We start from the raw sequence: 26722 nt of genomic DNA, 5'->3' as shown, positions 1-26722 counted from the left end.
ATTGTAGTTATCTTAGCTAGCTGAATTGTTTACCAGTTGCTAAGCAGTTGCTAGGGACTCTTTTGGAAGAAGCTAGCTAGCTAACGAAGAACAACAAAGAATATCTAGTAAACAGAAGAAAAGAAAGAGAAAATCAGGACAGAAGAAAAAGGATATCAAAGTGAAACAGTTGTCTAAAGACACAAGAGACAATAATACAAGAAACAACACTTCTGTAGCTTGTCAACTATGTGTCTGTCTATCCCTGTTCGCTCCCCTCTGCACAGGCCATACAAACGCTTCACACCGCGTGGCCGCTGCCACTCTAACCTGGTGGTCCCAGCGCGCACGACCCACGTGGAGTTCCAGGTCTCCGGCAGCCTCTGGAACTGCCGGTCTGCGGCCAACAAGGCTGAGCTCATCTCAGCCTATGCTACCCTCCAGTCCCTAGACTTCCTGGCGCTGACGGAAACATGGATTACCACAGATAACACTGCTACTCCTACTGCTCTCTCTTCGTCTGCCCACGTGTTCTCGCATACCCCTAGAGCATCGAGCCAGCGGGGTGGTGGCACTGGAATCCTCATCTCTCCCAAGTGGACATTCTCTCTTTCTCCCCTGACCCATCTGTCTATCTCCTCATTTGAATTCCATGCTGTCACAGTTACCAGCCCTTTCAAGCTTAACATCCTTATCATTTATCGCCCTCCAGGTTCCCTTGGAGAGTTCATCAATGAGCTTGACGCCTTGATAAGTTCCTTTCCTGAAGATGGCTCACCTCTCACAGTTCTGGGTGACTTTAACCTCCCCACGTCTACCTTTGACTCATTCCTCTCTGCCTCCTTCTTTCCACTCCTCTCCTCTTTTGACCTCAACCTCTCACCTTCCCCCCCTACTCACAAGGCAGGCAATACGCTTGACCTCATCTTTACTAGATGCTGTTCTTCCACTAATCTCATTGCAACTCCCCTCCAAATCTCCGACCACTACCTTGTATCCTTTTCCCTCTTGCTCTCATCCAACACTTCTCACTCTGCCCCTACTCGGATGGTATTGCGCCGTCCCAACCTTCGCTCTCTCTCTCCCGCTACTCTCTCCTCTTCCATCCTATCATCTCTTCCCTCTGCTCAAACCTTCTCCAACCTATCTCCTGATTCTGCCTCCTCAACCCTCCTCTCCTCCCTTTCTGCATCCTTTGATTTTCTCTGTCCCCTATCCTCCAGGCCGGCTCGGTCCTCCCCTCCTGCTCCGATGCTCGACGACTCACTACGAGCTCACAGAACAGGGCTACGGGCAGCCGAGCGGAAATGGAGGAAAACTCGCCTCCCTGCGGACCTGGCATCCTTTCACTCCCTCCTCTCTACATTCTCCTCTTCTGTCTCTGCTGCTAAAGCCACTTTCTACCACTCTAAATTCCAAGCATCTGCGTCTAACCCTAGGAAGCTCTTTGCTACCTTCTCCTCCCTCCTGAATCCTCCTCCCCCTCCCCCCCTCCTCCCTCTCTGCGGATGACTTCGTCAACCATTTTGAAAAGAAGGTTGATGATATCCGATCCTCGTTTGCTAAGTCAAACGACACCGCTGGTCCTGCTCACACTGCCCTACCCTGTGCTTTGACCTCTTTCTCCCCTCTCTCTCCAGATGAAATCTCGCGTCTTGTGACGGCCGGCCGCCCAACAACCTGCCCACTTGACCCTATCCCCTCCTCTCTTCTCCAGACCATTTCCGGAGACCTTCTCCCCTACTTCACCTCGCTCATCAACTCATCCTTGACCGCTGGCTACGTCCCTTCCGTCTTCAAGAGAGCGAGAGTTGCACCCCTTCTGAAAAAACCTACACTCGATTCCTCCGATGTCAACAACTACAGAGCAGTATCCCTTCTTTCTTTTCTTTCCAAAACTCTTGAACGTGCCGTCCTTGGCCAGCTCTCCTGCTATCTCTCTCAGAATGACCTTCTTGATCCTAATCAGTCAGGTTTCAAGACTGGGCATTCAACTGAGACTGCTCTTCTCTGTGTCACGGAGGCTCTCCGCACTGCTAAAGCTAACTCTCTCTCCTCTGCTCTCATCCTTCTAGACCTATCTGCTGCCTTTGATACTGTGAACCATCAGATCCTCCTCTCCACCCTCTCCGAGTTGGGCATCTCCGGCGCGGCCCAAGCTTGGATTGCGTCCTACCTGACAGGTCGCTCCTACCAGGTGGCGTGGCGAGAATCTGTCTCCGCACCATGCGCTCTCACCACTGGTGTCCCCCAGGGCTCTGTTCTAGGCCCTCTCCTATTCTCGCTATACACCAAGTCACTTGGCTCTGTCATATCCTCACATGGTCTCTCATATCATTGCTATGCAGACGACACATAATTAATCTTCTCCTTTCCCCCTTCTGATAACCAGGCGGCGAATCGCATCTCTGCATGTCTGTCAGACATATCAGTGTGGATGACGGATCACCACCTCAAGCTGAAACTCGGCAAGACGGAGCTGCTCTTCCTCCCAGGGAAGGACTGCCCGTTCCATGATCTCGCCATCACGGTTGACTACTCCCTTGTGTCCTCCTCCCAGAGTGCTAAGAACCTTGGCGTGATCCTGGACAACACCCTGTCGTTCTCCACTAACATCAAGGCGGTGACCCGATCCTGTAGGTTCATGCTCTACAACATTCGCAGAGTACGACCCTGCCTCATACAGGAAGCGGCGCAGGTCCTAATCCAGGCACTTGTCATCTCCCGTCTGGATTATTGCAACTCGCTGTTGGCTGGGCTCCCTGCCTGTGCCATTAAACCCCTACAACTCATCCAGAACGCCGCAGCCCGTCTGGTGCTCAACCTTCCCAAGTTCTCTCACGTCACCCCGCTCCTCCGCTCTCTCCACTGGCTTCCAGTTGAAGCTCGCATCCGCTACAAGACCATGGTGATTGCCTACGGAGCTGTGAAGGGAACGGCACCTCCATACCTTCAGGCTCTGATCAGGCCCTACACCCAAACAAGGGCACTGCGTTCGTCCACCTCTGGCCTGCTGGCCCCCCTACCTCTGAGGAAGCACAGTTCCCGCTCAGCCCAGTCAAAACTGTTCGCTGCTCTGGCACCCCAATGGTGGAACATGCTCCCTCACGACGCCAGGACAGCGGAGTCAATCACCACCTTCCGGAGACATCTGAAACCCCACCTCTTTAAGGAATACCTAGGATAGGATAAAGTAATCCTTCTAACCCCCCCCCCCCCCCCTTAAAAGATTTAGATGCACTATTGTAAAGTGGTTGTTCCACTGGATATCATAAGGTGAATGCACCAATTTGTAAGTCGCTCTGGATAAGAGCGTCTGCTAAATGACTTAAATGTAATGTAAATGTAATGTCTAAACAAAAGACCCCAAGTTAAAGCTTGCTGTTAGCTAGCTAATGTTAGCTGACATTAGATGTCTGGCTAGCTAGCTAACATTACGTGTATATTACCTCAATTACCTTGTCTAACCGGTGCCCCTGCACATTGATTCTGTACCGGTACCCCCTGTATATAGCCTCGCTACTGTTATTTTATTGTTGCTCCTTAATTATTTGTTGTTTAATTTTTTTAATATATTTTTTACTTCAGTTTATTTTAGTAAATACTTTTAAAAAAAATCACTGGAAAAGATTAACGGGTGAGTTTGATATAAATTATCTAAAAACTTTCGCTTTCACATATGCTTAAACCCTAATTTACATAACCTGAGCATAATCTTGAATACAGGGTGGGTGTCATTTCAATCAAATAAATAAAATTCATAGAAGGGACCTATCCCTTCACACCACAGTATTTTAGCTGGTGTCCGTTAATATTGGTTAGTTTGTCAGGACTCTGCAGCAACAGCTCGTGATCTGAGTTGAGGGTTCTGATGTCACGTCCTGGCCATAGAAAGCTGTTATTTTCAAAGTTAGAGTAGGTCAGGGCGTGACAGTTTTTTTCTTTCTAGTTTCGATTTTCTATGTTGTTATGTTCTAGTTTTTTATTTCTATGTTGGGTATTTGTTTGGGATGATCTCCAATTAGAGGCAGCTGGTCATCGTTGTCTCTAATTGGAGATCATACTTAAGTAGGTGTTTTCCCCACCTGGGTTTGTGGGAGATTGTTTTTGAGTAAGTGTATGTTAACTCTTCGTCACGGTTTGTGGTTTTTGATCATTTCGTTTATTTTGTATGTATTACATAGTTTCACAGTTCAATAAAATATGTGGAACGATAATCACGCTGCACTTTGGTCCGCTTCATCCTACGACAACCGTGACATCTGAGCCAATGGGGATTAGCTGATAGAATGTGATGAAGGCCAAGGGTTTAATTAATATATTAGCCTATGTAGATATTAGACTACATAATCACAGGAGAGATGTATCAACACAGGTGCCTAAAAATACATGAACTTGAGGTTGTACATCCCTATGTATAATTCATATGCGCTCCGAGGGTTATAAGGGTAGTTTTCTTCCTGAAAACACCAGTCAGTGTTATGTGTATTTTTTCAGAATACAAAATTGTCTTGCCTTCTGAGCTCTGTGAATAGTTTGCTGTTTGTGCCTTATGTGGACGAAACAAAGTGGTAATTGTCTGGCAAACTGAACTACGCTGTCTGAGTACCTGAGTGGTAGCTAAAGGTTTGTGATGTATCACCTTAAGAAACCAGCCATTTAGACATCATTTAAATTAATGAAAAAATTATTTGAGGCGGGTTATTATTTATTACTTTTGGGTGCAAAATGAGAACACTTAAGGCAAATGTCAACGAGGAAGTATGCACCCTCATGGATATTACGAGTGGGCATTTTGATTAAAGAAACCCAAATGGGGTGATTTTGGATTTAAGGTGAACCAACGAAGGTTTCTAACACTGATGGCCAGAAAGACAGATGAAAGGACAGGAAGACAGAGACAGACAGACAGACAGAAAAAAGGATGGATAGTCATACAATAGCCTGGTCCCATTCTGTATGTGCTGTAGCTAACTCTTCTCTCTTGTCATGGCATACAGGTTTGGCATAACAAGCTACGAACACATAGAGGAGTTATCTAAAAGCACAAACTGGCTAAACGGACCAGCAGCCTTGTCATACAAAATGCCCAACCCCAAATTGACCCCTAACTCCTCTCTTATAGGGGAATGGGGCCTACATAATATGTATCAGCAATGCTGTCAAAATTTCACCTAGCCTATCAAAGGGCAAGATGGAGCTAATACCATATTGGCTATACCTTTCTGATTCTTTCAGATCTACACAAGTGTGTAGGGGCTAGGTGATGTTTTGGGATTGAGCAATAGATGTAAAAACAGACAGAAAAACGCACATATAGACAAACAAGCAGAGACAGACGAATGAAACCATAGCAAGTCATATTTTCATGTAGTGGCAGAGAATACAGTAGAGTAATCAAAGGAGAGCAAGACATTAAAACAGCGCTGGTAATCAGGTGGTGGGGTGATGCTGTGGTGGGGCATGCTGTGGTGGGCAGAAGAAAAAAAGAAGGGAAGAGATACCAACCGTGAGCTGCGGGTTCAGCGCTGGGCGTAGTGTCTGAGCACACGAGTGCGAAGGAGAGGAGCGAAGCGGAGGAGCAGTGGTGGTGGTGGAGGGAGGAAGGGAATAGGTGGCATGCAAAAAAAGGAGAAATGGGGGCGGGAGGGAGAAAACAAATGGAACCCATAAGCAAGCATTTAGAGACCAGTACACGACAAGGACTAAGACATGAGGCTTGAGGGAAATCAAAGAGAATCAAGGTAGCACAAAGATAAAGCACAACACAAACACATCGTACGTCAAACTGTGAGGGGAGCGGCAAAGTGTTTGCGTGGTACACAGACAGCTCATCAATAGAATACAACTGCACACACACACTCCTGCATTATGTTGGAGGCCATTGTGGACATATGTGAATCTGGGGCGTTGGGGAAAACATTTCACATATTTCGGTATGGCTGTGCATATTTCGATCGATATGACATGACTTTGGGAATCTCAATAAATTACAACAGCTGAAACAACCTTTGTCAAATGCAATCATACTAACCTTGATGTGACAAACTGCAATGTTACAGGGCATGCATACTACCCATGCATACTACCCTAACCTTTGAGTTAGGAAATAAAAATGTTTTGGTTCCTTAGAGAGAAAATATCAATTTTTCACAGTCTAAAGCACTGCATATGCAAACATTCATCCATTTTTATATTTCAGTGACAAATATAATATTTTCATGATCAAGAGTATTCCAATGAATTACATGTGGTTTGCAGAGGACATTGGGTGATAAAACAAGCACTGTTCTATCTCTGCAGCCAATAAATCGGAATTTGCTGTTTATTTAATTTATCCTTTCAACTATAAATATCCATGATGGATCAATATAAACAAGCCATTAGTTTTGCCGTTGCCTGTACACATTTAAATTCACAATGTACTATCGCAAATGAGTCTAATGCATGGAAGATCTTTGTCATTGTCCGCATGCAGCGCAATTGTGGGGACACAAGCAAAGGTTGTTTTCCCTTTACCAGACTTTTACTTCATTAGACCTCGAGGAGCAGGAAACTGTAAAGCTTGTTATGCAATGTCAATCGCTGCAAGAGTGTGGTGTAACTCCATATTCTGCTCCCTCTCCAGGGAGATTAAACCAACATCTAGTTGTAATCCGATTGTGGTCTCTTGATGATTTTGGGTACAGTTTTACCAGTTTCCTCTGTGTTTATCCAAAATTTTAGGAAACAAAGGAGATACAATTTGACTGCGCTCCACCGTATCGGTGTAGGGGGAGATGGGAACAGGGGGACTGACTGCGAGTGAGTCCCAAATGGCACTATACATATTGCCTTCAGAAAGTATTCACACCCCTCAACTTTTTCCCAATGCTTTGTTGTTACAAATTTGAATTAAACTGGATTTAATCGTATTTATTTATCTACACAATATTTTGTCAAAGTGGAAGATTTTTATTTATCAAGGAAAAATAAATGAAAAAACACTAATATGCACTACATGGCCAAAAGTACGTGGACACCCCTTCAAATTTGTGGATTCAGCAATTTCAGCCACACCCGTTGCTGACAGGTGTATAAAATCGAGCACACAGCCATGCAATCTCCATAGACAAACATTGACAGTAGAATGTCCCATACTGAAGAGCTCAGTGACTTTCAACGTGGCACCCAATATGGGATGCCACCTTTCCAACAAGTCAGTTCGTTCAATTTCTGTACTGCTAGAGTTGACCCGGTCAACTGTAAGTGCTTTTATTGTGAAGTGGAAACATCTATAAGCAACAACTGATCAGCCGTGAAGTGGTAGGCCACACAAGCTCACAGAACGGGAATGCCGAGTGCTGAAGAGCATAACGTCCTTGGTTGCAACACTCACTACCGAGTTCCAAACTGCCTCTGGAAACAACGTCAGCACAATAACTGCTTCATTTCGGGAGCTTCATGAAATGGGTTTTCATGGTCGAGCAGCTGCACACAAGCCTAAGATCACCATGCACAATGCCAAGCATCGGCTGGAGTGGTGTAAAGCCCGCTGCCATTGGACTCTGGAGTGTCGAATCAAGCTTCACCATCTGGCAGTCTGACGGACGAATCTGGGTTTTGCGGATGCCAGGAGAACGCTACCTCAAATGTATAGTGCCAACTGTAAAGTTTGGTGGAGGAGGAATAATGGTCTGGGGCTGTTGTTCATGGTTCGGGCTAGGCCCCTTAGTTCCAGTGAAGGGAAATCTTAATGCTACAGCTTACAATACATTCTAGATGATTCTGTGATTCCAACTTTGTGGCAACACTTTTCTGTTTCAGCATGACAATGCCCCTGTGCACAAAACAAGGTCCATACAGAAATGGTTTGGCGAGATCGGTGTGGAAGAACTTGACTGGCCTGCACAGAGCCCTGACCTCAACACCATCGAACACCTTTGGGGTGAATTGGAATGGCAACTGCGAGCCAGGCTAAACACCAAACTTCAGTTCTCAACCTCAATAATGCCCTTGTGGCTGAATGGAAGCAAGTCCCCGCAGATATTTTCCAATATCTAGTGGAAAGCATTCCCGAAGAGTGGAGGCTGTAATAGCAGCAAAAGGGGGACCAACTCCATATTAATGGCCATGATTTTGAGATGTTCAATGATCAGGTGTCCACATACTTTTAGCCATGCAGTGTATCGTAGTTAGATAAGTATTCAACCCCCTGCGTCAATATATATTAAAATCACCTTTGGAAGTGATTACAGCTGTGAGTCTTTTTGGGTAAGAGCTTTGCACACCTGGACTGTTCAATATTTGCCTTTTTAATTTTTTTTATTTTTTATTTTTTATTATTATTATTATTTTTAAGCTTTGTCAAGTTGGTTGTTGATCATTGCTAGACAGCCATTTCCAAGTCTTGCCAGAGATTTTCAAGACGATTTAAGTCAAAACTTTAAATAGGCCACCCAGGAACATTCAAAGTTGTCTTGGTAAGCAAGTCCAGTGTATATTTGACGTTCATTTTTTGAATTTGTCTCCCAGCGTCTGTTGGAAAGCAGACTGAAAGAGGTTTCCTCTTGGATTTTGCCTGTGCTTAGCTCTATTCCATTTATTTTTATCTTACAAAAACTCCCTAGGCCTTGCCGATGACGAGCATATCCATAACATGATGCAGCCACCACCATGCACCACCATGAGTGGTACTCAGTGATGTGTTGTGTTGGATTTGCCCCAAACATAATGCTTTGTATTCAGGACAAAAAGTTAATTTCTTACCCACATTTTTTGCAGTATTACTTTGGTGTCTTATTGCAAACAGGATGCATGTTTTGGAATATTTTTATTCTGTAAAACTTCCTTCTTTTCACTCTGTCATTTAGGTTAGTATTGTGGAGTAACTACAATGTTGTTGATCCATCCTCAGTTTCACCTATCACGGCCATTAAACTCTGTAACTGTTTTAAAATCACCATTGGCCTCATGGTGAAATACCTGAGTGGTTTCCTTTCTCTTCATCAAATGAGTTAGGAAGGACGCCTGTATCTTTGTGTCTGTTTTTTTTTTTTTTTTACCCATCTACCAATAGGTGCCCTTCTTTGCAAGGCATTGGAAACCTCCCTAGTCTTGTGCTTGAAATGCACTACCTGAGGTACCTTACAGATAACTGTATGTGTGGGGTACAGAGATGGGGTAATGACAAAAAATAATGTTAACCACTATTGCACACAGAGTGAATCCATGCAATGTATTATGTGACTTGTTAAGCACATGTTTACTCCTGAACTAATTTAGGCTTGCCATAACGAAGGGGTTGAATACTTATTGAGTAAAGACATTTCAGCTTTAAATTTTTAATTTGTAAAAAATTCTCACAAAAAAATCCACTTTGACATTGTGGGCTATTGTGTGTAGATCAGTGGCACAAAATCTCCATTTAATCAATTTTACATTTCTGAAGGCACTGTAGTAGTGAATTATATAGTTAAAATAGAGCCATTTGGGACATCCTGGGATGAAACACAGAGGACTCGGCTGCTTTTAGAAATGCATGGAGATGTCTGCTTGCCAATCAAAGCAGCCTGTCAGGTAACATGGTTTGTCACTGTTTATCAAATCAGGTCTGTACCCAACCAATGTTACATTTGTTGTTGAGAAACCTGTCAACAAAAACAGATACTATCTAGCTCATCATAAATCACGTGAACAAGGTCAATGTGTCAATATTGGTAACGTAACAACAATATATGTATCAAACATTTCTAATTCTGACAGGTTTGACACCATCTCAGTCATGGTTAAGTCGGGTCTGGATGCATTTCCAGAGGTATATGTAAACAGACCACCCATGTTGACTCCGTTTCCCTTTCTTATCTACTGTAGACATAAGAGAGTGAGTGGAGGGAGGTGTTCTCACTTTCCATACCACTCTTCTCACTACCTCTCATGTTGCATCATTGCGCTGTACCAAGGAGTGCAGGCTTCTCTACACTTGTACATATCAAACCGCCAGGGACACGAGAGTTAACGCTTCGCCTCCCTCGTATTTATTGCCAAAGGAACAGAGAACGGGGAGAGATCTCAGAAGGCAAGACCAGATAAAGTCCCTATCAGAGACTATTCCTATGGTCCTCCAGAAGAAACACATTGTAGTCTGTGTTAAGTAATGCCACAGGCCTCCAGTTAGGATGACAGCTCTTTAGCATAATCACTTGAGGAGCTTCTCAGCGAAGCCACTGGCTGTGTCCGTATAACCGTACTTGCGTTCTAAATAGTAGGCATTTTGGGAATGCAAAAAATTATATTATGTGAAATTTTGAGTATGCTTTAAATGCCAGGATGTCATACTAATTTCGTATTTTCATCTAGTAGAATTCGCTGCACACTATTTAGGATAAGAATCGTCTTTTAAGACGTGTGTTTGACAACAGCTGATAATCAGCTGAGGGGACGAGCTGCACCAAAATTAACGAATGACGGGAATCAACGTAATTGAGCGATAGATTACGCATTCTTAGTAGGATGAGCCTAGTATGCTGATATGTGTTGTTAAATAGTATGTAGTACGATTAATAGACAGTATGCAGTTTAAAGTAAGTAGTAGGCAAGCAAGATTTCGGACACGGCCACTGTTTCACCTCCTCGGCTTGCTCTTTAAAATGTATTCTGACCTTTTAAAAAGGGGCCACTTCACTGCTCGCTTTTTACTAGCTTCTTTGCAGCTGCTACTCCTACACGAACCGCTCCTAGCGCTTCCTTTATTGGGCTGATTGTAGGCCAGATCACCTCTGGTACGCTTGAAAGTAGAATGAGTTATCAAAGAGGAGCAGACTGCGTGTCCTCAGGAAGGAGGGAGGAGAAAGACGGAGCGGTTCAATGACAGTGTCCTGAAACAAGTAGGCATGAGGAAAAGAGAATCAAACGTCTGGCACAGTCAAATCGTTCTACATTTTAAGGCGTAGTACGACATCACAGCCTCTGTTGAAGGTCTAGTAAAATCTTTTCGGGAAAGACGGGCTCTAAGCAGTCCTCCTAAAACAGCTGGAGGGGCTGCTCAAAGGGCTCCGCTAGGGATGTGTCCTGGTTATGTGTGCTACACTAGCCTGCTATGCGGTAGTAATATATCGCTGCTCATTCAAATCAAGCAATACAATAAAGCATCTGTCTCTGCAACCCTCAATCATTGGTGGCCCCTGGATGTCTGCTAACCCCATACTTGGCTGTGACTGCTGCACCAGCCGGTCAATATGTCTACTGATGAGCTATCGCCAGCCCATGGTTCGGACCCCCCCCCCCCCCCCCCCTTTTCCCTTTCTCTCTCTTGCCTTGTGTCGCAGGTCACCTGAAGCACTAGCATCCTTGCTGACATCAGCAGCTAACATCAGCAGACGTGACAATGGGCTACTGATAATACCACTGCACCACAACCACTTCAAAGCCTGTTCTGGTTGACAGTACATAGGAGAGAATCCCCACTGGAACCAGTCTCTGCACTGTAGAAGTAAAATGCCCACAGTTATATCATGCTTTTTAGTCCAGGAGGCTTGATATGGGTTTGATAAGAGTCAAAATCAGTGGTGTAGTGGAGGGTAAACACACATACAGATCTGCAATCTTAATTTGACCAGTTTCTCACAGCAGGAAAATAATCCTGCAGCAACAGGAAACGTTAATTATTATGTGGATTATAATTATCTGACATTTTTGTAGGGGTTGTTCCATTTTTTGCTAGGGCAAATCAAGTCTGAAATTTAAGAGAGTACATTAGGCGTAAAATGTTTTTGCAAAGTATTTACCCACCTTTTGCGAAAACAATTATTGAAAGCATTACTTTACTCACTGCGAATGGTGATCAGCGTTTACCAAACTATTTTTTAACACTACATAATTGGTAAAAATACTCATCTTTAGTGGAGTACATTATCTGAGGAAAGATACTATGACCCTCTGGATAAACACTACATGACCAAAAGTATGTGGACACCTGCTTGTTGAACATCTCATTCCAAAAACATGAGCATTAATATGGAGTTGGTCCCCCCTTTGCTGCTATAACAGCCTCCAATCTTCTGGGAAGGCTTTCCACTAGATGTTGGAACATTGCTGCGTGTACTTGCTTCCATTCAGCCGCAACAACGTTAGTGAGGTCAGGCACTGATGTTGGGCAATTAGGCCTGGCTCCCAGTCGGCGTTCCAATTCATCCCAAAGGTGTTCAATGGGGTCGGGGTCAGGGCTCTGTACAGGCCAGTCAAGTTCTTCCACACCGATCTCGACAAACCACTTCTGTATGGACCTCGCTTTGTGCAAGGGGGCATTGTCATACTGAAACAGAAAAGGGCCTTCCCAATACTCTTGCCACAAAGTTGGAAGCACAGAATAATCTAGAACATCATTATATGCTGTAGCGTTAAGATATCCCTTCACTGGCACTGAGGGGGCTAGCCCAAACCATGAACAACAGCCCCAAACCATTATTCCTCCTCCACCAAACTGAACAGTTGGCACTATGCATCGGGGCAGGTAGCGTTATTCTGGCATCTCCCAAACACAGATTTGTCCGTCGGATTCCACATGATGATCTTAGGCTTGTGTGTGGCTGCTCAGCCATGGAAACCCATTTCATGAAGCTCCAGATGAACAGTTCTTGTGCTGACGTTGCTTCCAGAGGCAGTTTGGAACTCTGTAGTGAGCGTCGCAACCGAGAACAGACGAGTTTTACCCGCTACTCACTTCAGAACTCAGCGGTTCCGTTCTGTGAGATTGCTGAGCCGTTGTTGCTCCTAGAAGTTTCCATTTCACAATAACAGCACTCACAGTTGACCGGGGCAGCTCTAGCATGGCAGACATTTGATTTACAGACTTTTTGGAAAGGTGACATCCTATGACGGTGCCACGTTGAAAGTCACTGAGCTCTTCAGTAAGGCCATTCTACTGCCAATGTTTGTCTAGGAGATTGCATGGCTGTGCACTCAATTTTATATACCTGTCAGAAACGGGTGTGGTTGAAATTTGAAGGGGTGTCCACATACTTTTCTATATACAGTGCCTTCGGAAAGTATTCAGACACCATGACTTTTTCCACATTATGTTACAGCCTTATTCAATTTTTTATTTTATGAAACACACACAATACCCCATAATGACAAAGCAAAAACTGTTTTTTAGAAATGTTTGCTGATTAAAAAATAAAAAATGTAAATGAAATAACACATTTACGTAAGTATTAAGACCCTTTACTCAGTACTTTGTTGAAGCACCTTTGGCAGCGATTACAGCATCAAGTCTTCTTGGGTATGACGCTACAAGCTTGGTACACCTGTATTTGGGGAGTTTCTCCAATTCTTCTCTGCAGATCCTCTCAAGCTCTGTCAGGTTGGATGGGGAGCGTTGCTGCACAGCTATTTTCAGGTCTCTCCAGAGATGTTCGATCGCGTTCAAGTCCGGCCTCTGGCTGGGCCACTCAAGGACATTCAGAGACTTGTCCCGAAGCCACTCTTGAGTTGTCTTCGCTGTGTGCTTAGTGTCGTTGTCCTGTTGGAAGGTGAACCTTTGCCCCATTTTGAGGTCCTGAGCGCTCTGGAGCAGGTTTTCATCAAGGATCTCCCTGCACTTGGCTCCGTTCATCTTTGCCTCGATTGTGACTAGTCTCCCAGTCGCTGCCGCTGGTGGTGGCAGCATGATGCCAAAGAGTTCAATCTTAGTTTCATCAGACCAGAGAATCTTGTTTCTCATGGTCAGATTATTTAGGTGCCTTTTCGCAAACTCCAAAGAGTTCAATCTTGTTTTCATCAGACCAGAGAATCTTGTTTCTCATGGTCAGATTATTTAGGTGCCTTTTCGCAAACTCCAAGCGGGATGTCATGTGACTTTTACTGAGGAGTGGCTTCTGTCTGGCCAATCTACCATAAAGGCCTGATTGGTGGAGTGCTACAGAGATGGTTGTCCTTATGGAAGGTTCTCCCATCTCCACAGAGGAACTCTGGTGCTCTGTCAGTGTGACCATCGGGGTTCTTGGTCACCTCCCTGACCAAGGCCCTTCTCCTCGATTGCTCAGTTTGGCCGGGCGGACAGTTCTAGGAAGAGTGTTGGCGGTTCCAAACTTCTTCCATTTAAGAATGATGGACGCCAATGTGTTCTTGGGGATCTTCAATGCTGCAGACATTTATTTGGTACCTTTACCCAGATCTGTGCCTTGACTCCATCCTGTCTCGGAGCTCTGACAATTCCTTCGACCTCATGGCTTAGTTTTTGCTTTGACATGCACTGTCAACTGTGGGACCTTATATAGACAGGTGTGTGCCTTTCCAAATAATGTCCAATCAATTGAATTGACCAATGAAGTTGTAGAAACATCTCAAGGATGATCAATGGAAACAGGATGCACCTGAGCTCAATTTCGAGTCTCATAGCAAAGGGTCTGAATATGTATGTAAATAAGCTATTTCTGTTTTTTATTTTTAATACATGTGCAAAACATTCTAAAAACTGGTTTTCGCTTTGTCATTATGGGGTATTGTGTGTAGATTGCTGAGAAGAAAAAAATATTTAATCCATTTTAGAATAAGGCTGTAACGTAACAAAATGTAGAAAAAGTCAAGGGGTCTGAATACTTTCTGACGGCACTGTATAGTGTATTCTTATTCTGTTAGTGGGTGGTTACAGCAATCACTACAGAATCGTAAACGTCCCGACATTCTATATTTAAATTAACTTGACATCAATTATCTTGCTTAATTGACATCAATTATCAGAGAATGTCCATTCAAATCAAGGTGTAAATACAACAAAAATGTAAGAATCAATTCTTCTGTTGATGCGCACACGCACACCAAGCTTCATTGTTGTAGGACGTAGGTGATTCAGGCCTAGCTCGCCGATTACCTTCCCCAGCCTGCCTTATGAGTTCCATCTCCTTGGAGCCATCATGGAGCGCAAACATTGCCTCAAATAACAATATACCTCTACATAAAAAGACGTATTGGGTGCATTTCTGTGTTTGCATGTTGCTAAGCCTAATAAATTCAGTGGGATGCGCACTCTGAGCGGTGTATCACACAACTGCAGTTGTTGTTTTCCCCCATTGTAATGCAATTGACCTTTAGTGAATTAGCCCATACTCTGCCGGCGAGCCATCCCTTTCTGTCCCTGCTTTATGCTGCTGGAAAGAATCAAGAGAAATGGACAACTCTATCTTGCGAGTGCTTGTGCAGGCAAGGGCAATTCATTTGTTCAATCCCAAAATCAGTTTACCAGATGTTGTTTATGCAATTTAAGTATTGACAAAAGCGTTTTTGCTGTTGTCGTTTTTATGTTTTTGTGTTTGGAGGGGGGTGAAATGAATTGGTTGCCGTCTCTGTTTATAGCTTTTCATCAATTAACAGGCAGTGGCACCTCGGTCTCCTAATTCATTTCCGTTTTATTAGCGGGGGTACATTTTATTAATGTATTTTTCTGTCTCCCAAACGCTGCTTTACGAGTGTCTATTTACGTTGCTGGGTTGAGCTGACTGTAATTCTCTGACGTCTCGTTTTGGTACATCATTAGTCATATACTGTATTTAAGCTGAGAGAGAAAGGGAGCGAAGAAGTAAGGGGAGGAGAAAGAGAGGGATGGAGAAAGAGAGGGGAGAGTAGGAGAGAGAGGGAGCCAGAGAGAATGCTAGAGAGGTGTATGAAGAGAGAGCAGGAAAGATAGAGGTAGGGAGTGTTCTAGAAGACTAAGTGTCTTGGTATCTGTGGACTTCTCCAAACAGGAGTGGGTCCGCATTAGAGATGACATTAGAGATGACAATAACTACTGTTGCCCCTGACTACCAAAAGGACAACGGCCTGCCCTTAGGACAGGGCCAGCACAAAACGCTGCATGTCAAGCGGAAAAGCTCTTGCTTTGCCTTTCTGACTGACATAAAGATTAAAGATAGAGAAGGAGATGGAGGGAACGAATAAGGGAACAGAAGAAATGGAGGGAAACAATACAAAGAGGGAGGGCAAGAATAAGGGAAGCTGAAAGAAAGATTTGGTAGGAAGAATGATTTGGGAATAGGACCAAAAAGAATGCGAGATAAAGGGAGGGATAAAGTAGATGGGAGAGGGTAAAAATGGAGACGTACAGATAGAACGAGAGCGAGCGTTGGCCTTTAAGGCCTTTAATCACATTTGTAAAAGCTTTTTAAAAGCAAAAAAACTTAAATTAAAACAATGGCAAAATATCGATAAACATACATTTCGGAGCTGTGTTTAGAGGGCCATTTTTTTTTTAAATGAATGACATCTGTCCCTCGTGCGGATGGTAGTGAGCAAGGTCCTTCCATATAGCCATTTATTTGCAGTGTAAATGGCAATTTAGTAATATCTAAATGTCACCTCCTGAAGCCGCTGAGCATCTTAGTCTTGAGTTGAGGCTATAATAGATTTTTATAAAAGTGCAGTATACCCCCATTCCAGTCTCCTTATAGCCAGTTTATCAAAAATGTATTACATTTCTACGTGGCATCTACCCGGCGGGGGCTTTGATAGATTTGCTTGCCGCTACTGCCTCTGATCTATACGCATCTGCGCTTGTGGAGAAATATAATCAGCCGGCAGAGCGCATAACGTCCATAAGAGACTGTTCCCTCACATCTAAATACACAGGAATAATGTCAGTTAAAAGTTAAAAGCAAAAAGACGGCCTGGGAAAGATACCCATAAATGGGGTTTATCTTTCTAAAAATGACGAGTCTGCCATGTTGAGGTCCACTTTATTAAGTGCAACAACATAGGAACAATGTGTCGTCATTATTTACAGTGCAGTATGTCTACAGCATGTGCAAGTTAAGTTTGTCACTGCGTTCCTGCTTAAGTAAACTTTATTCTCAGTAAGTGTTCAGTGCATTAACGTCTATAATCGTGCAGGAATGCTGCACTGCGGCTGAACCATTGCTTCCAACTCATTGGTGTATGTGTGTGTCAGGGTTTCCGTTAGGAAAATGTGGCACCAGACAACGGGACCAGGAAAATTTGAATTCACTGGCCATTTAATAAACATCTTTTGGGAGCATAATCCATTAGGGCGTCCATCCACTGTGCTCAGAATGACAGAAATCACATTTAGATGATAGTAATTAATCTTAACAGAACATGCAACTCCTCATTTTCAAACACTTGCCAAAATGTAATTCGCGGGAAAACTCTATTCTAAACAGCGCACCTGATGACAGTGGTTCCATATGTGACAGAAATGAAAATCTCCGTTAGAAACTTACACTGAACAAAAATATTAACGCAGCTTGCAACAATTTCAACAATTTACAGTTACAGTTCATGTAAGGAAATCAGTCAATTGAAATAAATGAATTAGGCCCTAATCTATGGATTTCACATGAATGGGCAGAAGAACACAGCCATTGTTGGGCATGGGAAGGCATAGGCCCACTCACTTGGGAGCCAGGCCCACCCACCGGGGAGCCAGGCCCAGCCAATCAGAATGAGTTTTTCCCTCAAAAGGGCTTCATTACAGACAGAAATAACCCTCGGTTTCATCCTCTGTCCGGGTGGCTGGTCTCAGACGATCCCGCAGGTGAAGGTGAAGCTGGATGTGAAGATCCTGGGCTGGCGTGGTTACACGTGGTCTGTGGTTGTGAGGCCGGTTGGGCGTACTGCCAAATTCTCTAAAACAACGTTGGAGGCGGCATATGGTAGAGAAATTAACATTCAATTCTCTGGCAACAGCTCTGGTGGACATTCCTGCAGTCAGCATGCCAATTGCAAGCTTCCTCAAAACTTAAGACATCTTTGGCAATGTATTGCGTGACAAAACTGCACATTTCAAAGTGGCCTTTTATTGTCCCAAGCACAAGGTGCACCTGTGTAATGATCATGCTGTTTAATCAGCTTCTTGATATGCCACACCTGTCAGGTGGATGGATTATCTTGGCAGAGGAGAAATGCTCACTAACTGGGGTGTAAACAAATTTGTGCATGAAATTTGAGAGAAACAAGCTTTTTGTGCGTATGGAAAATTTCAGGGAGATTTTATTTCAGCTCATGAAACATGGGACCAACACTTTACATGTTGTGTTTATATTTTTGTTCAGTATACATAACGCAGACAAAAAACAACTGTAGAAAATATGATAAATTCAGGTTCTTTCAATTGCATTCATCCTCCCTTTCGATATGTCTTGAACTACTCTTTTTATCAATTCCCCATTATATATGTTTACTACTAGTGACATACAGTACCAGTCAAAAGTTTGGATACACCAACTCATTCAAGGGTTTTTCTTTATTTTACTATTTTCTACATTGTAGAATAATAGTGAAGACATCAAAATTATGAAATAACAGATATGGAATCCTCTAGTAACCAAACAAGTGTTAAACAAAGCAAAATATATTTCAGATTTTAGATTCTTCAAAGTATCCACCGTTTGAACAATAAAATACCTCATATTATTTTATTGCGATACTAGATTACATGAGTCTGACAAAGCAGGTAACAGCCTACTTAGACACACCCACTTGTTTGGTGTGAGTAGAAGGTGTAACTTATCAGCATCGTCATTAGTTCTTTGGTCTTTCACTTAATCCAATCAGATGGCATAATCGAGCACATGCTTGTTTTTTCCCGGTCTAGATTTGTTCCAACTGTGCGGAGAAAGGTCTGTCAGAGACTTTGATTGGATTTCTAGTTCAAGGCTGCTCTGCTCAAACGGCCGTTGTAAAGTGTTGTTTTGTTTATGCACAATCAGGAGATTTGAAATTGCAATGCCAAAAATTGCCTTTAGCAACTGTTTCTGACAATGAGTGTCATTATGAACAAAGAGAGAGAATCATGCATTTACTAACCGTTGCAAATGGCTTTAGGTGGCACTAAGTTGAAAATCTAATACAATCAAATGGTTATAGTTAGTCCACAATAGTATGGCAACCGAGATGTCGTATTGACCTGATAATAGAGTTGACTAATGATTTGTGCCATCATCATCTTGTCATGCACATATTAGCGATTGGACTGAGAAAGGAAATACAGTTGGCGATAGTCACATCCATGTCCATTACTCACTTAACAGAATGTTTCAACATCAATTATAGATCAACTGGCAGTCTGCAAATGCTAGGGCTCGTTGTCAAAAAGCGTCTCAGAGTAGAAGCGCTGATCTAGGATCAGGTTCCCCTCTCCATGTAGTCTAATTAATTTTGACCTCAAAGGCAAAACTAATCCTAGATCAGCACTCTTACTCTGAGACGGTCAGTACATGTGGTCCCAGATCTAGAGGACTCATTGGTATCTTGTCAGTGTTTCTCCAAGACAAAAAACAATTCAAGTCTGTTTTGTTTGGGGGGCTTAAAAGTAAGCTTAAGCAGTAGTAAGGAGAAACATTGAATCTGCAGTAACTGGTGAGCTAAGGTAGCAGGAGTTGCAACAGAAAAATAAAATCTATTGCCTTTTCATTGCATCAGGTACAAGATGATACAAGAAAGGCAGGGGAGAGATCAGAGCTAAATGTATCAATGTACCTTCTTTCTGTATAATATCCATAACAGGAAATAGGATCAAACGAGTGACTCCATGCAACCATAACATTAGTGCGCAGCATTTACAATGCCGGCTCCAAAGGCTAACAAAAGTTTAGTCGAGCACCGATCTGAACTTTAACATATCACTTTACCGCTAACTGCCGAGGTCATTGTGAATGCATTCTCGCGACAGCGCAAGGGGACAGTTAACTTTTCGCATATCGCTTTTGCATAAGGCAAATATATTTTGAGGAGTGGCAAGGGACCTGAACTTTTCTGGTCGAAGTGAGACGCACCTCACCAGAGGAAAGAAGAGTCTATGGCTCTACAATATATGAATGTGAATGGAAGAGAAGGGAGTCGTCCGCCTGTCCCAGTCCCAGCTCTTTTGTCTGAGCGTTTGAAAATAGGGTGTCATTGTCACCCCTTCGGAAACACAAAGGAGTCAGACAGGACGGGATACAGCCCCAGATCGTGATAAGATTGTGGAAGCAACGAGAGAGAGAGGAGAGAGAGAGAGAGAGAGAGGGGGGGGGGGGGGGGGGAGAAGGGAGATGGTGAGAGGGAGAGAAAGGGAGAAAGAGAGAGGGAGAGAGAAAGCGGGTGAACATTTTAGAGAGAATTGTGATGGGCGCAAGCGGGCAGCTCTGAGGAGTGCCATTGACAGCCTTGAGTTGCAGTGGGAGGAGGGACCCTGAGCCTGGCCCTTCCAGTAGGAACTCAAAAATATAATCCAAGATGGCAGCCAGACAGTCTGTTCGTTTGTATGTCTGATCGTGGAGATCTGAGTTTGTGTTTTTATGTTTTAACACTATTTTGCTTAATATAAATGACAAATTTAAATATCTCTGCCCTTTTTAAAGTCATGCCCCCTTCCGTCCTTGAATTTTCCAAAATATTTAACACACGTATGCTTTTAGAATTTTGATAAGAAGAGGACATGTAATTTCCAAGAAGTTACTTTTTTAAGTCACATGAAGGTAAGACGGTTTTATATATATACAGTATAGTATCAGAAAGAGCAGAGTCTGAGGTTTCCAAAACAATTAAAATACTATCAAAATTGAAGAGATGAGCTCTATTTCAAAACGTAACTTTTTCCAAGAATAACCACTGTTCCATGCACTCCACACTTGAGCACATGGAAACAGATAGCCTATATTAACATTAACGAATTAAAATGCTATTGTATTCTAATGTTACTCAAGACCTTCAGAAACACAACCAAAATATTTATTTTACGATAGCATACTGTATATGAAATGTGTTTATAATTTATTAATCTTTGAAGCTGGAGACTCTTACCTCCCTCACTAGCTTTAAGCACCAGCTGTCAGAGCAGATCACAGATCACTGCACCTGTACATAGCTCATCTGTAAATAGCCCATCCAATCTACCTCATCCCCATACTGTATTTATTTATCTTGCTCCTTTGCACCCCAGTATCTCAACTTGCATATTCATCCTCTGCACATCCTACCATTCCAGTGTTTAATTGCTATATTGTAATTACTTTGCCACCATGGCCTATTTATTGCCTTACCTCTCTTATCCTACCTCATTTGCACATGCTGTATATATATTTTCCTACTGTATTATTGATTGTATGTTTGTTTATTCCATGTGTAACTCTGTGTTGTTGTATGTGTCGAACTACTTTGCTTTATCTTGGCCAGGTCGCAGTTGCAAATGAGAACTTGTTCTCAACTAGCCTACCTGGTTAAATAAAGGTTAAATAAAAATAGAATAAATTATTAGACTGTTAGAATATTGGAGACAAAATTACTTGTTTTGGCTTGAAGGGGGGTCACAAGAAGCCAGGCTTTTCTAGTGTTAATTACCCTGATCCTGTCACTTGGATGTAAACGTGGATGCTATATACAGTTGAAGTCGGAAGTTTACATACTGTACACTTAGGTTGGAGTCATTAAAACTCGTTTTTCAACCACTCCACAAATTTCTTGTTAACAAACTATAGTTTTGGCAAGTCGGTTATCTACTTTGTGCATGACACAAGTCATTTTTCCAACAATTGTTTACAGACAGATAATTTCACTTATAATTCACTGTATCACAATTCCAGTGGCTCAGAAGTTTACATACACTAAGTTGACTGTGCCTTTAAACAGCTTGGAGAATTCCAGAAAATTATGTCATGGCTTTAGAAGCTTCTGATAGGCTAAATGACATCATTTGAGTCAATTGGAGGTGTACCTATGGAAGTATTTCAAGGCCTACCTTCAAACTCAGTGCCTCTCTGCTTGACATCATGGTAAAATCAAAAGAAATCAGCCAAGAGCTCAGAAAATAATGTGTAGACCTCCACAAGTCTGGTTCATCCTTGGGAGCAATTTCCAAACGTCTGAAGGTACCATGTTCATCTGTACAAACAATAGTACACAAGTATAAACACCATGGGACCATGCAGCCGTCATACCGCTCAGGAAGGAGACACATTCTGTATCCTAGAGATGAACGTACTATGGTGCGAAAAGTGCAAATCAATCCCAGAACAACATCAAAGGACCTTGTGAAGATGCTGGAGGAAACAGGTACAAAATTATCTATATCCACAGTAAAACGAGTCCTATATCGACATAACCTGAAAGGCCGCTCAGCAAGGAAGAAGCCACTGCTCCAAAACCGCCATAAAAAAGACAGACTACAGTTTGCAACTGCACATGGGGACAAAGATCATACTTTTTGGAGAAATGTCCTCTGGTCTGATGAAACAAAAATAGAACTGTTTGGCCATAATGACCATCGTTATGTTTGGAGGAAAAAGGGGGATGCTTGCAAGCCGAAGAACACCATCCCAACAGTGAAGCATGGGGTGGCAGCATCATGTTGTGGGGGTGCTTTGCTGCAGGAAGGACTGGTGCACTTCACAAAACAGATGGCATCATGAGGGAGGAAAATTTTGTGGATATATTGAAGCAACATCTCAAGACATCAGTCAGGAAGTTAAAGCTTGGTCGCACATGGGTCTTCCAAATGGACAATGACCCCAAGCATACTTCCAAAGTTGTGGCAAAATGGCCTAAGGACAACAAAGTCAAGGTATTGGAGTGGCCATCACAAAGCCCTGACCTCAATCCTATAGAAAATTTGTGGGCAGAACTGAAAAAGTGTGTGCGAGCAAGGAGGCCTACAAACCTGACTCAGTTACACCAGCTCTGTCAGGAGGAATGGGCCAAAATTCACCCAACTTATTGTGCAAATCTGGTTGAAGGCTACCTGAAACGTTTGATCCAAATTAAACAATTTAAAGGCAATGCTACCAAATACTAATTGAGTGTATGTAAACTTCTGACCCACTGGGAATGTGATGCAAGAAATATAAAAGCTGAAATAAATCATTCTCTCTACTATTATTCTGACATTTCACATTCTTAAAATAAAGTGGTGATCATAATTTTTACTAGGATTAAATCTGAGGAATTGTGAAAAACTAAGTTTAAATGTATTTGGCTAAGGTGTATGTAAACTTCCGACTTCAACTGTATGTTCACTATTATTTTTTAGATCTCTGTCTCAATTTTATGGAAAGTGTTTGGAAAAAGAATCCTGACTGATTAGGTCTTGGTCTGTTCATGTCTGACACCTGTTTGGAATGTTGGGACATGCTGAGCTAGGAGCGTCTGTCTGTGCCCAAGGCCTGCGATTCTGATAACACCATTATGTCTGCATTTGTCATATTTGCTCATATTTTCTAAATAATGTCAATTTTCGGGGTTAGACTTCTGACATTATTATGTACCAGACCAAGACATGCTCTATTTTTTTATCAGACTTGGTAGAGATTACATGGTATCTACCAGCCCAGGATTTTTGTTGCAAACTTCCAGAGATCAACAATAAAAACATAACAATACGTCTCAATCTTATCAGGACTGGCAGACAGCAAATATTTATAATTTCCTCACACACTAGGGGGTTGTCAGGTCATACATTACCATGGGTAGAGGGTGGTGGTAATGGTATCTGTAGAATAAACATGCTTACATACGCACACACTCACAGTGTGGATGTTGTTGTAAGTGGTGGTGTTTGTGGTGTGGTGGGTAACGCATATGCACACAAACAATGCACGCACAACCAGCATGCGCACACACTCACACACAGGGAGGTGGTGGGAGGTTATACTGTACCTGCAGTGGCTTCAGGGAGAGAGATGGTGGTGGTGGGAATTGTGGTGGTAGCTGTAGTGGGTATAGGGGTAGTGGTGGGGGCATCTGGATGAAGAAAACAAATACATGACAGACACAGAAACTAATGAGTAAACCATGAAAACAAAATACACAACGAAACAGACCTGGGTTAAAATACCACTTGAAATCTTTCAAATACTTTGAGCGTTTGTGCTTGGCCGCCTAGATTGCCAGATTGGCAGGGTTGAGCTTTGAGACTGTTGTATTGGCATGAAGTCAGGCCAGCTTAATCAAGCACAGATAAAGTATTAGAAATTATTTAAAATAGTATTTGGACCTAGGTCTGCAGTGAAATAAGGCAATTGTGATGAGGACATTATTGATACCAGTGATAATGTATTTGTGTGCCTCTATGCCTGTCATAAACCAAGTTATGTAAAACATTAATTAAGTTTAGGTATTCATTCCAAGTAGTTAAGAAGCCGTAACTCATGGTTTAGCCCTTCCTCATTGCGAGGCTACAGTATGTTAACAGGCAATCGTATTGCCCCTATTGGACAAGTAATTGCCATGTACAAAGCAGTCAAAGGTTTGGACACACCTACTCATTCAAGGGTTTTTATTTCTTTTTACTATTTTCAACATTGTAGAATAATAGTGAAGACATCAAAACTATTAAATAACACATATGGAATCATGTAGTAACCAAAAAAGTGCTGAACAAATCTAAATATATTTTATATTTGAGATTCTTTAAAGTAGCCACCCTTTGACTTGATGACAGCTTTGCACAATCTTGGCATTCTCTCAACCAGCTTCATGAGTCACCTGGAATGCATTTAAATGAACAGGTGTGCCTTGTTAAAAGTTAATTTGTGGGATTTTTTTCCTTTTAATGAGTTTGAGACAATCAGTTGTGTTGTGACAAGGTAGGGGTGGTATACAGAAGATAGCCCTATTTGGTAAAATACCAAGTCCATATTATGGCAAGAACAGCTCAAATAAGCAAAGCAAAACGACAGTCCATCAATACTTTAAGACATGAAGGTCAGTCGCAAAAACCATCAAGCACTATGATGAAACTGGCTCTCATGAGGACCACCACCGGAAAGGAAGACCCAGAGTTAACACTGCTGCAGAGGATAAGTTCATAAGTCCAGCCTCAGAAATTGCAGCCCAAATAAATGCTTTACAGAGTTCAAGTAATAGACACTATCATTTGTTTTTCAACAGGACAATAACCGAACACACCTCCAGGCTGTGTAAGGGCTATTTGACCAAGAAGAAGAGTGATGGAGTGCTGCATCAGATGACCTGGCCTCCACAATCACCCGACCTCAACCCAATTGAGACGGTTTAGGATGAGTTGGACCGCAGAGTGAAGGAAAAGCAGCCAACAAGTGCTCAGCATATGTGGGAACTCCAAGACTGTTGGAAAAGCATTTCAGGTGAAGATTGTTGAGAGAATGCCAAGAGTGTGCAAAGCTGTCATCAAGGCAAAGGGAGGCTACTTTGAAGAATCTCAAATATATTTTGATTTGTTTAACACTTTTTTGCTTACTACATATGTGTTATTTCATAGTTTTGATGTCTTCACTATTATTCTACAACGTAGAAAATAGTAAAAATAAATAAAAACCTTTGAATGAGTAGGTGATTCCAAACTTCTGACTGGTACTGTAAATACGTACACCATAACGTAAATTCACCATTCTCGAAAAATGCTTGGCTAGTGCATAATCCATTGGAGCTTGGGCTGCGGCATCCAAATGTGTCGATGAATCTCTCCTACGGATATACTGTTGGCATGATATCAATAAAAAGCCCCATCACAAGTTCAAACAGAAAAAAACTTGAAATCCCAAACTCTATCCTTTAAAAAAACATGATGGACATGATTAGTGATGAAAATGCAATGTCCAACGTCCATGACATCAACAAACAAACAAACACAGTGGCACAACGTGATGTCCAAGGGAGGGAGGGACGTTCGACACATAGACTTTCAGCTCAAGGCAACCCCCCCCCCCCACACACACACACCCCTCTGTTGCATTTTACTTTTACTTCATTAGTTGGCTCACCCCCCACCAATAACTGTAGGGGGACATCAAAAGTGACATTCTCTCAGTCGGAGTGGTGGTGCTGCATTAATAAGAACCTGGGGCTGAGACTTGCAGTCAGGAGAGAGCCTCGACACTCGGCATGCTGCTCAGATTGCCTGAGTGTGTACCAAAAAACAGTGGGAAGTGTTAAAGGAGTGCAAAGAGCGAGTGATTGGGGCAGCTTTTTCCAGCAATGAGAGAGACAACAACCAAACAGGTTAATGAAATGAGGGGAGAGAGAGAGAAAGAGGGAAATAGAGTGAGGGGGATGGAGAGAGTGAGAGTGAAATAGAGAGAGAGGAGAGAATTTTCTGTTGTGCTGAAAGGCGTGAGCAGTGACTTGCGCCCGCCGCCACAACTGTTTGCCGGTCTGTCCCCATCTAGCCAGACAGATACCACTGTGTTAACATCTGTGTAGGTGGGGGATATTTGCAGACAGTCTCCCTTCCTACCTCCCTCCCTGCTTTGTTTGTTGTCTGTGTTCCATCAGAACATCACGGCAGGAGGGCCCAGAGACACTTTCCAGCAGACTAATGATGAGATGTGGAAGACAGGCAGGGAGGGACACATCAGAGAGACGGACGTGCGTGGGCAGTGACAGCTTAAACGTTGTCTTCAAACATGTTGTGTTTACCAAGCTTTTAATATCACTGACAGGATAAGCAAATAATATTTGAAATGCCGCGTTTTTGTTTTTTTTACCTTTATTTAACTGGGCAAGTCAGTTAAGAACAAATTCTTATTTACAATTACGGCCTAGGAACAGTGGGTTAACTGCCTTGTTCAGGGGCAGAACGACAGATTTTGACCGATCTAGCAACCTTTCGGTTATTGGCCCAACGCTCTAACCACTAGGCTATCTGCCGCCAATAATGCCAATAATGCATGTCAATAAAATTAAATGAATGCTGCCCATCCCTGCAGGAAAATAATGCTTATAAGAAATCCTGCTACGCCCTCTGACGAACCGTCAGACAGACAAAGCATCAATACAGGACTATGATCGAATTCTAATA

The 26722-nt window shown here is 42.8% G+C and overlaps 1 protein-coding gene across 3 annotated transcripts in view; it reads right to left on the bottom strand.

The window, feature by feature from the left end:
• The window catches only part of LOC106603642 (cell adhesion molecule 1), a 551827-nt gene that overhangs the window by 52519 nt on the left and 472586 nt on the right, over positions 1–26722 (bottom strand). Inside the window, exons 9-10 of one of the 3 annotated variants that reach the window (XM_014197549.3) lie at positions 23602–23685; positions 5488–5520 (exon numbers count right to left, since the gene is read on the bottom strand). The exons of 1 other annotated variant lie outside the window; for it this stretch is intronic. In XM_014197549.3, the coding sequence (XP_014053024.2) occupies positions 5488–5520; positions 23602–23685 (117 nt within the window). The remainder of the gene's footprint in view (positions 1–5487; positions 5521–23601; positions 23686–26722) is intronic. One more of the 3 variants, XM_014197550.3, reaches the window with a different exon arrangement.

Source organism: Salmo salar, chromosome 04 (assembly GCF_965601325.2).
Source record: "Salmo salar chromosome 04, fSalSal1, whole genome shotgun sequence".
NCBI lineage: Eukaryota > Metazoa > Chordata > Actinopteri > Salmoniformes > Salmonidae > Salmo > Salmo salar.
Note: the sequence above shows the minus strand (reverse complement) of the source record. Positions and strands in the feature narration are given on the sequence as shown.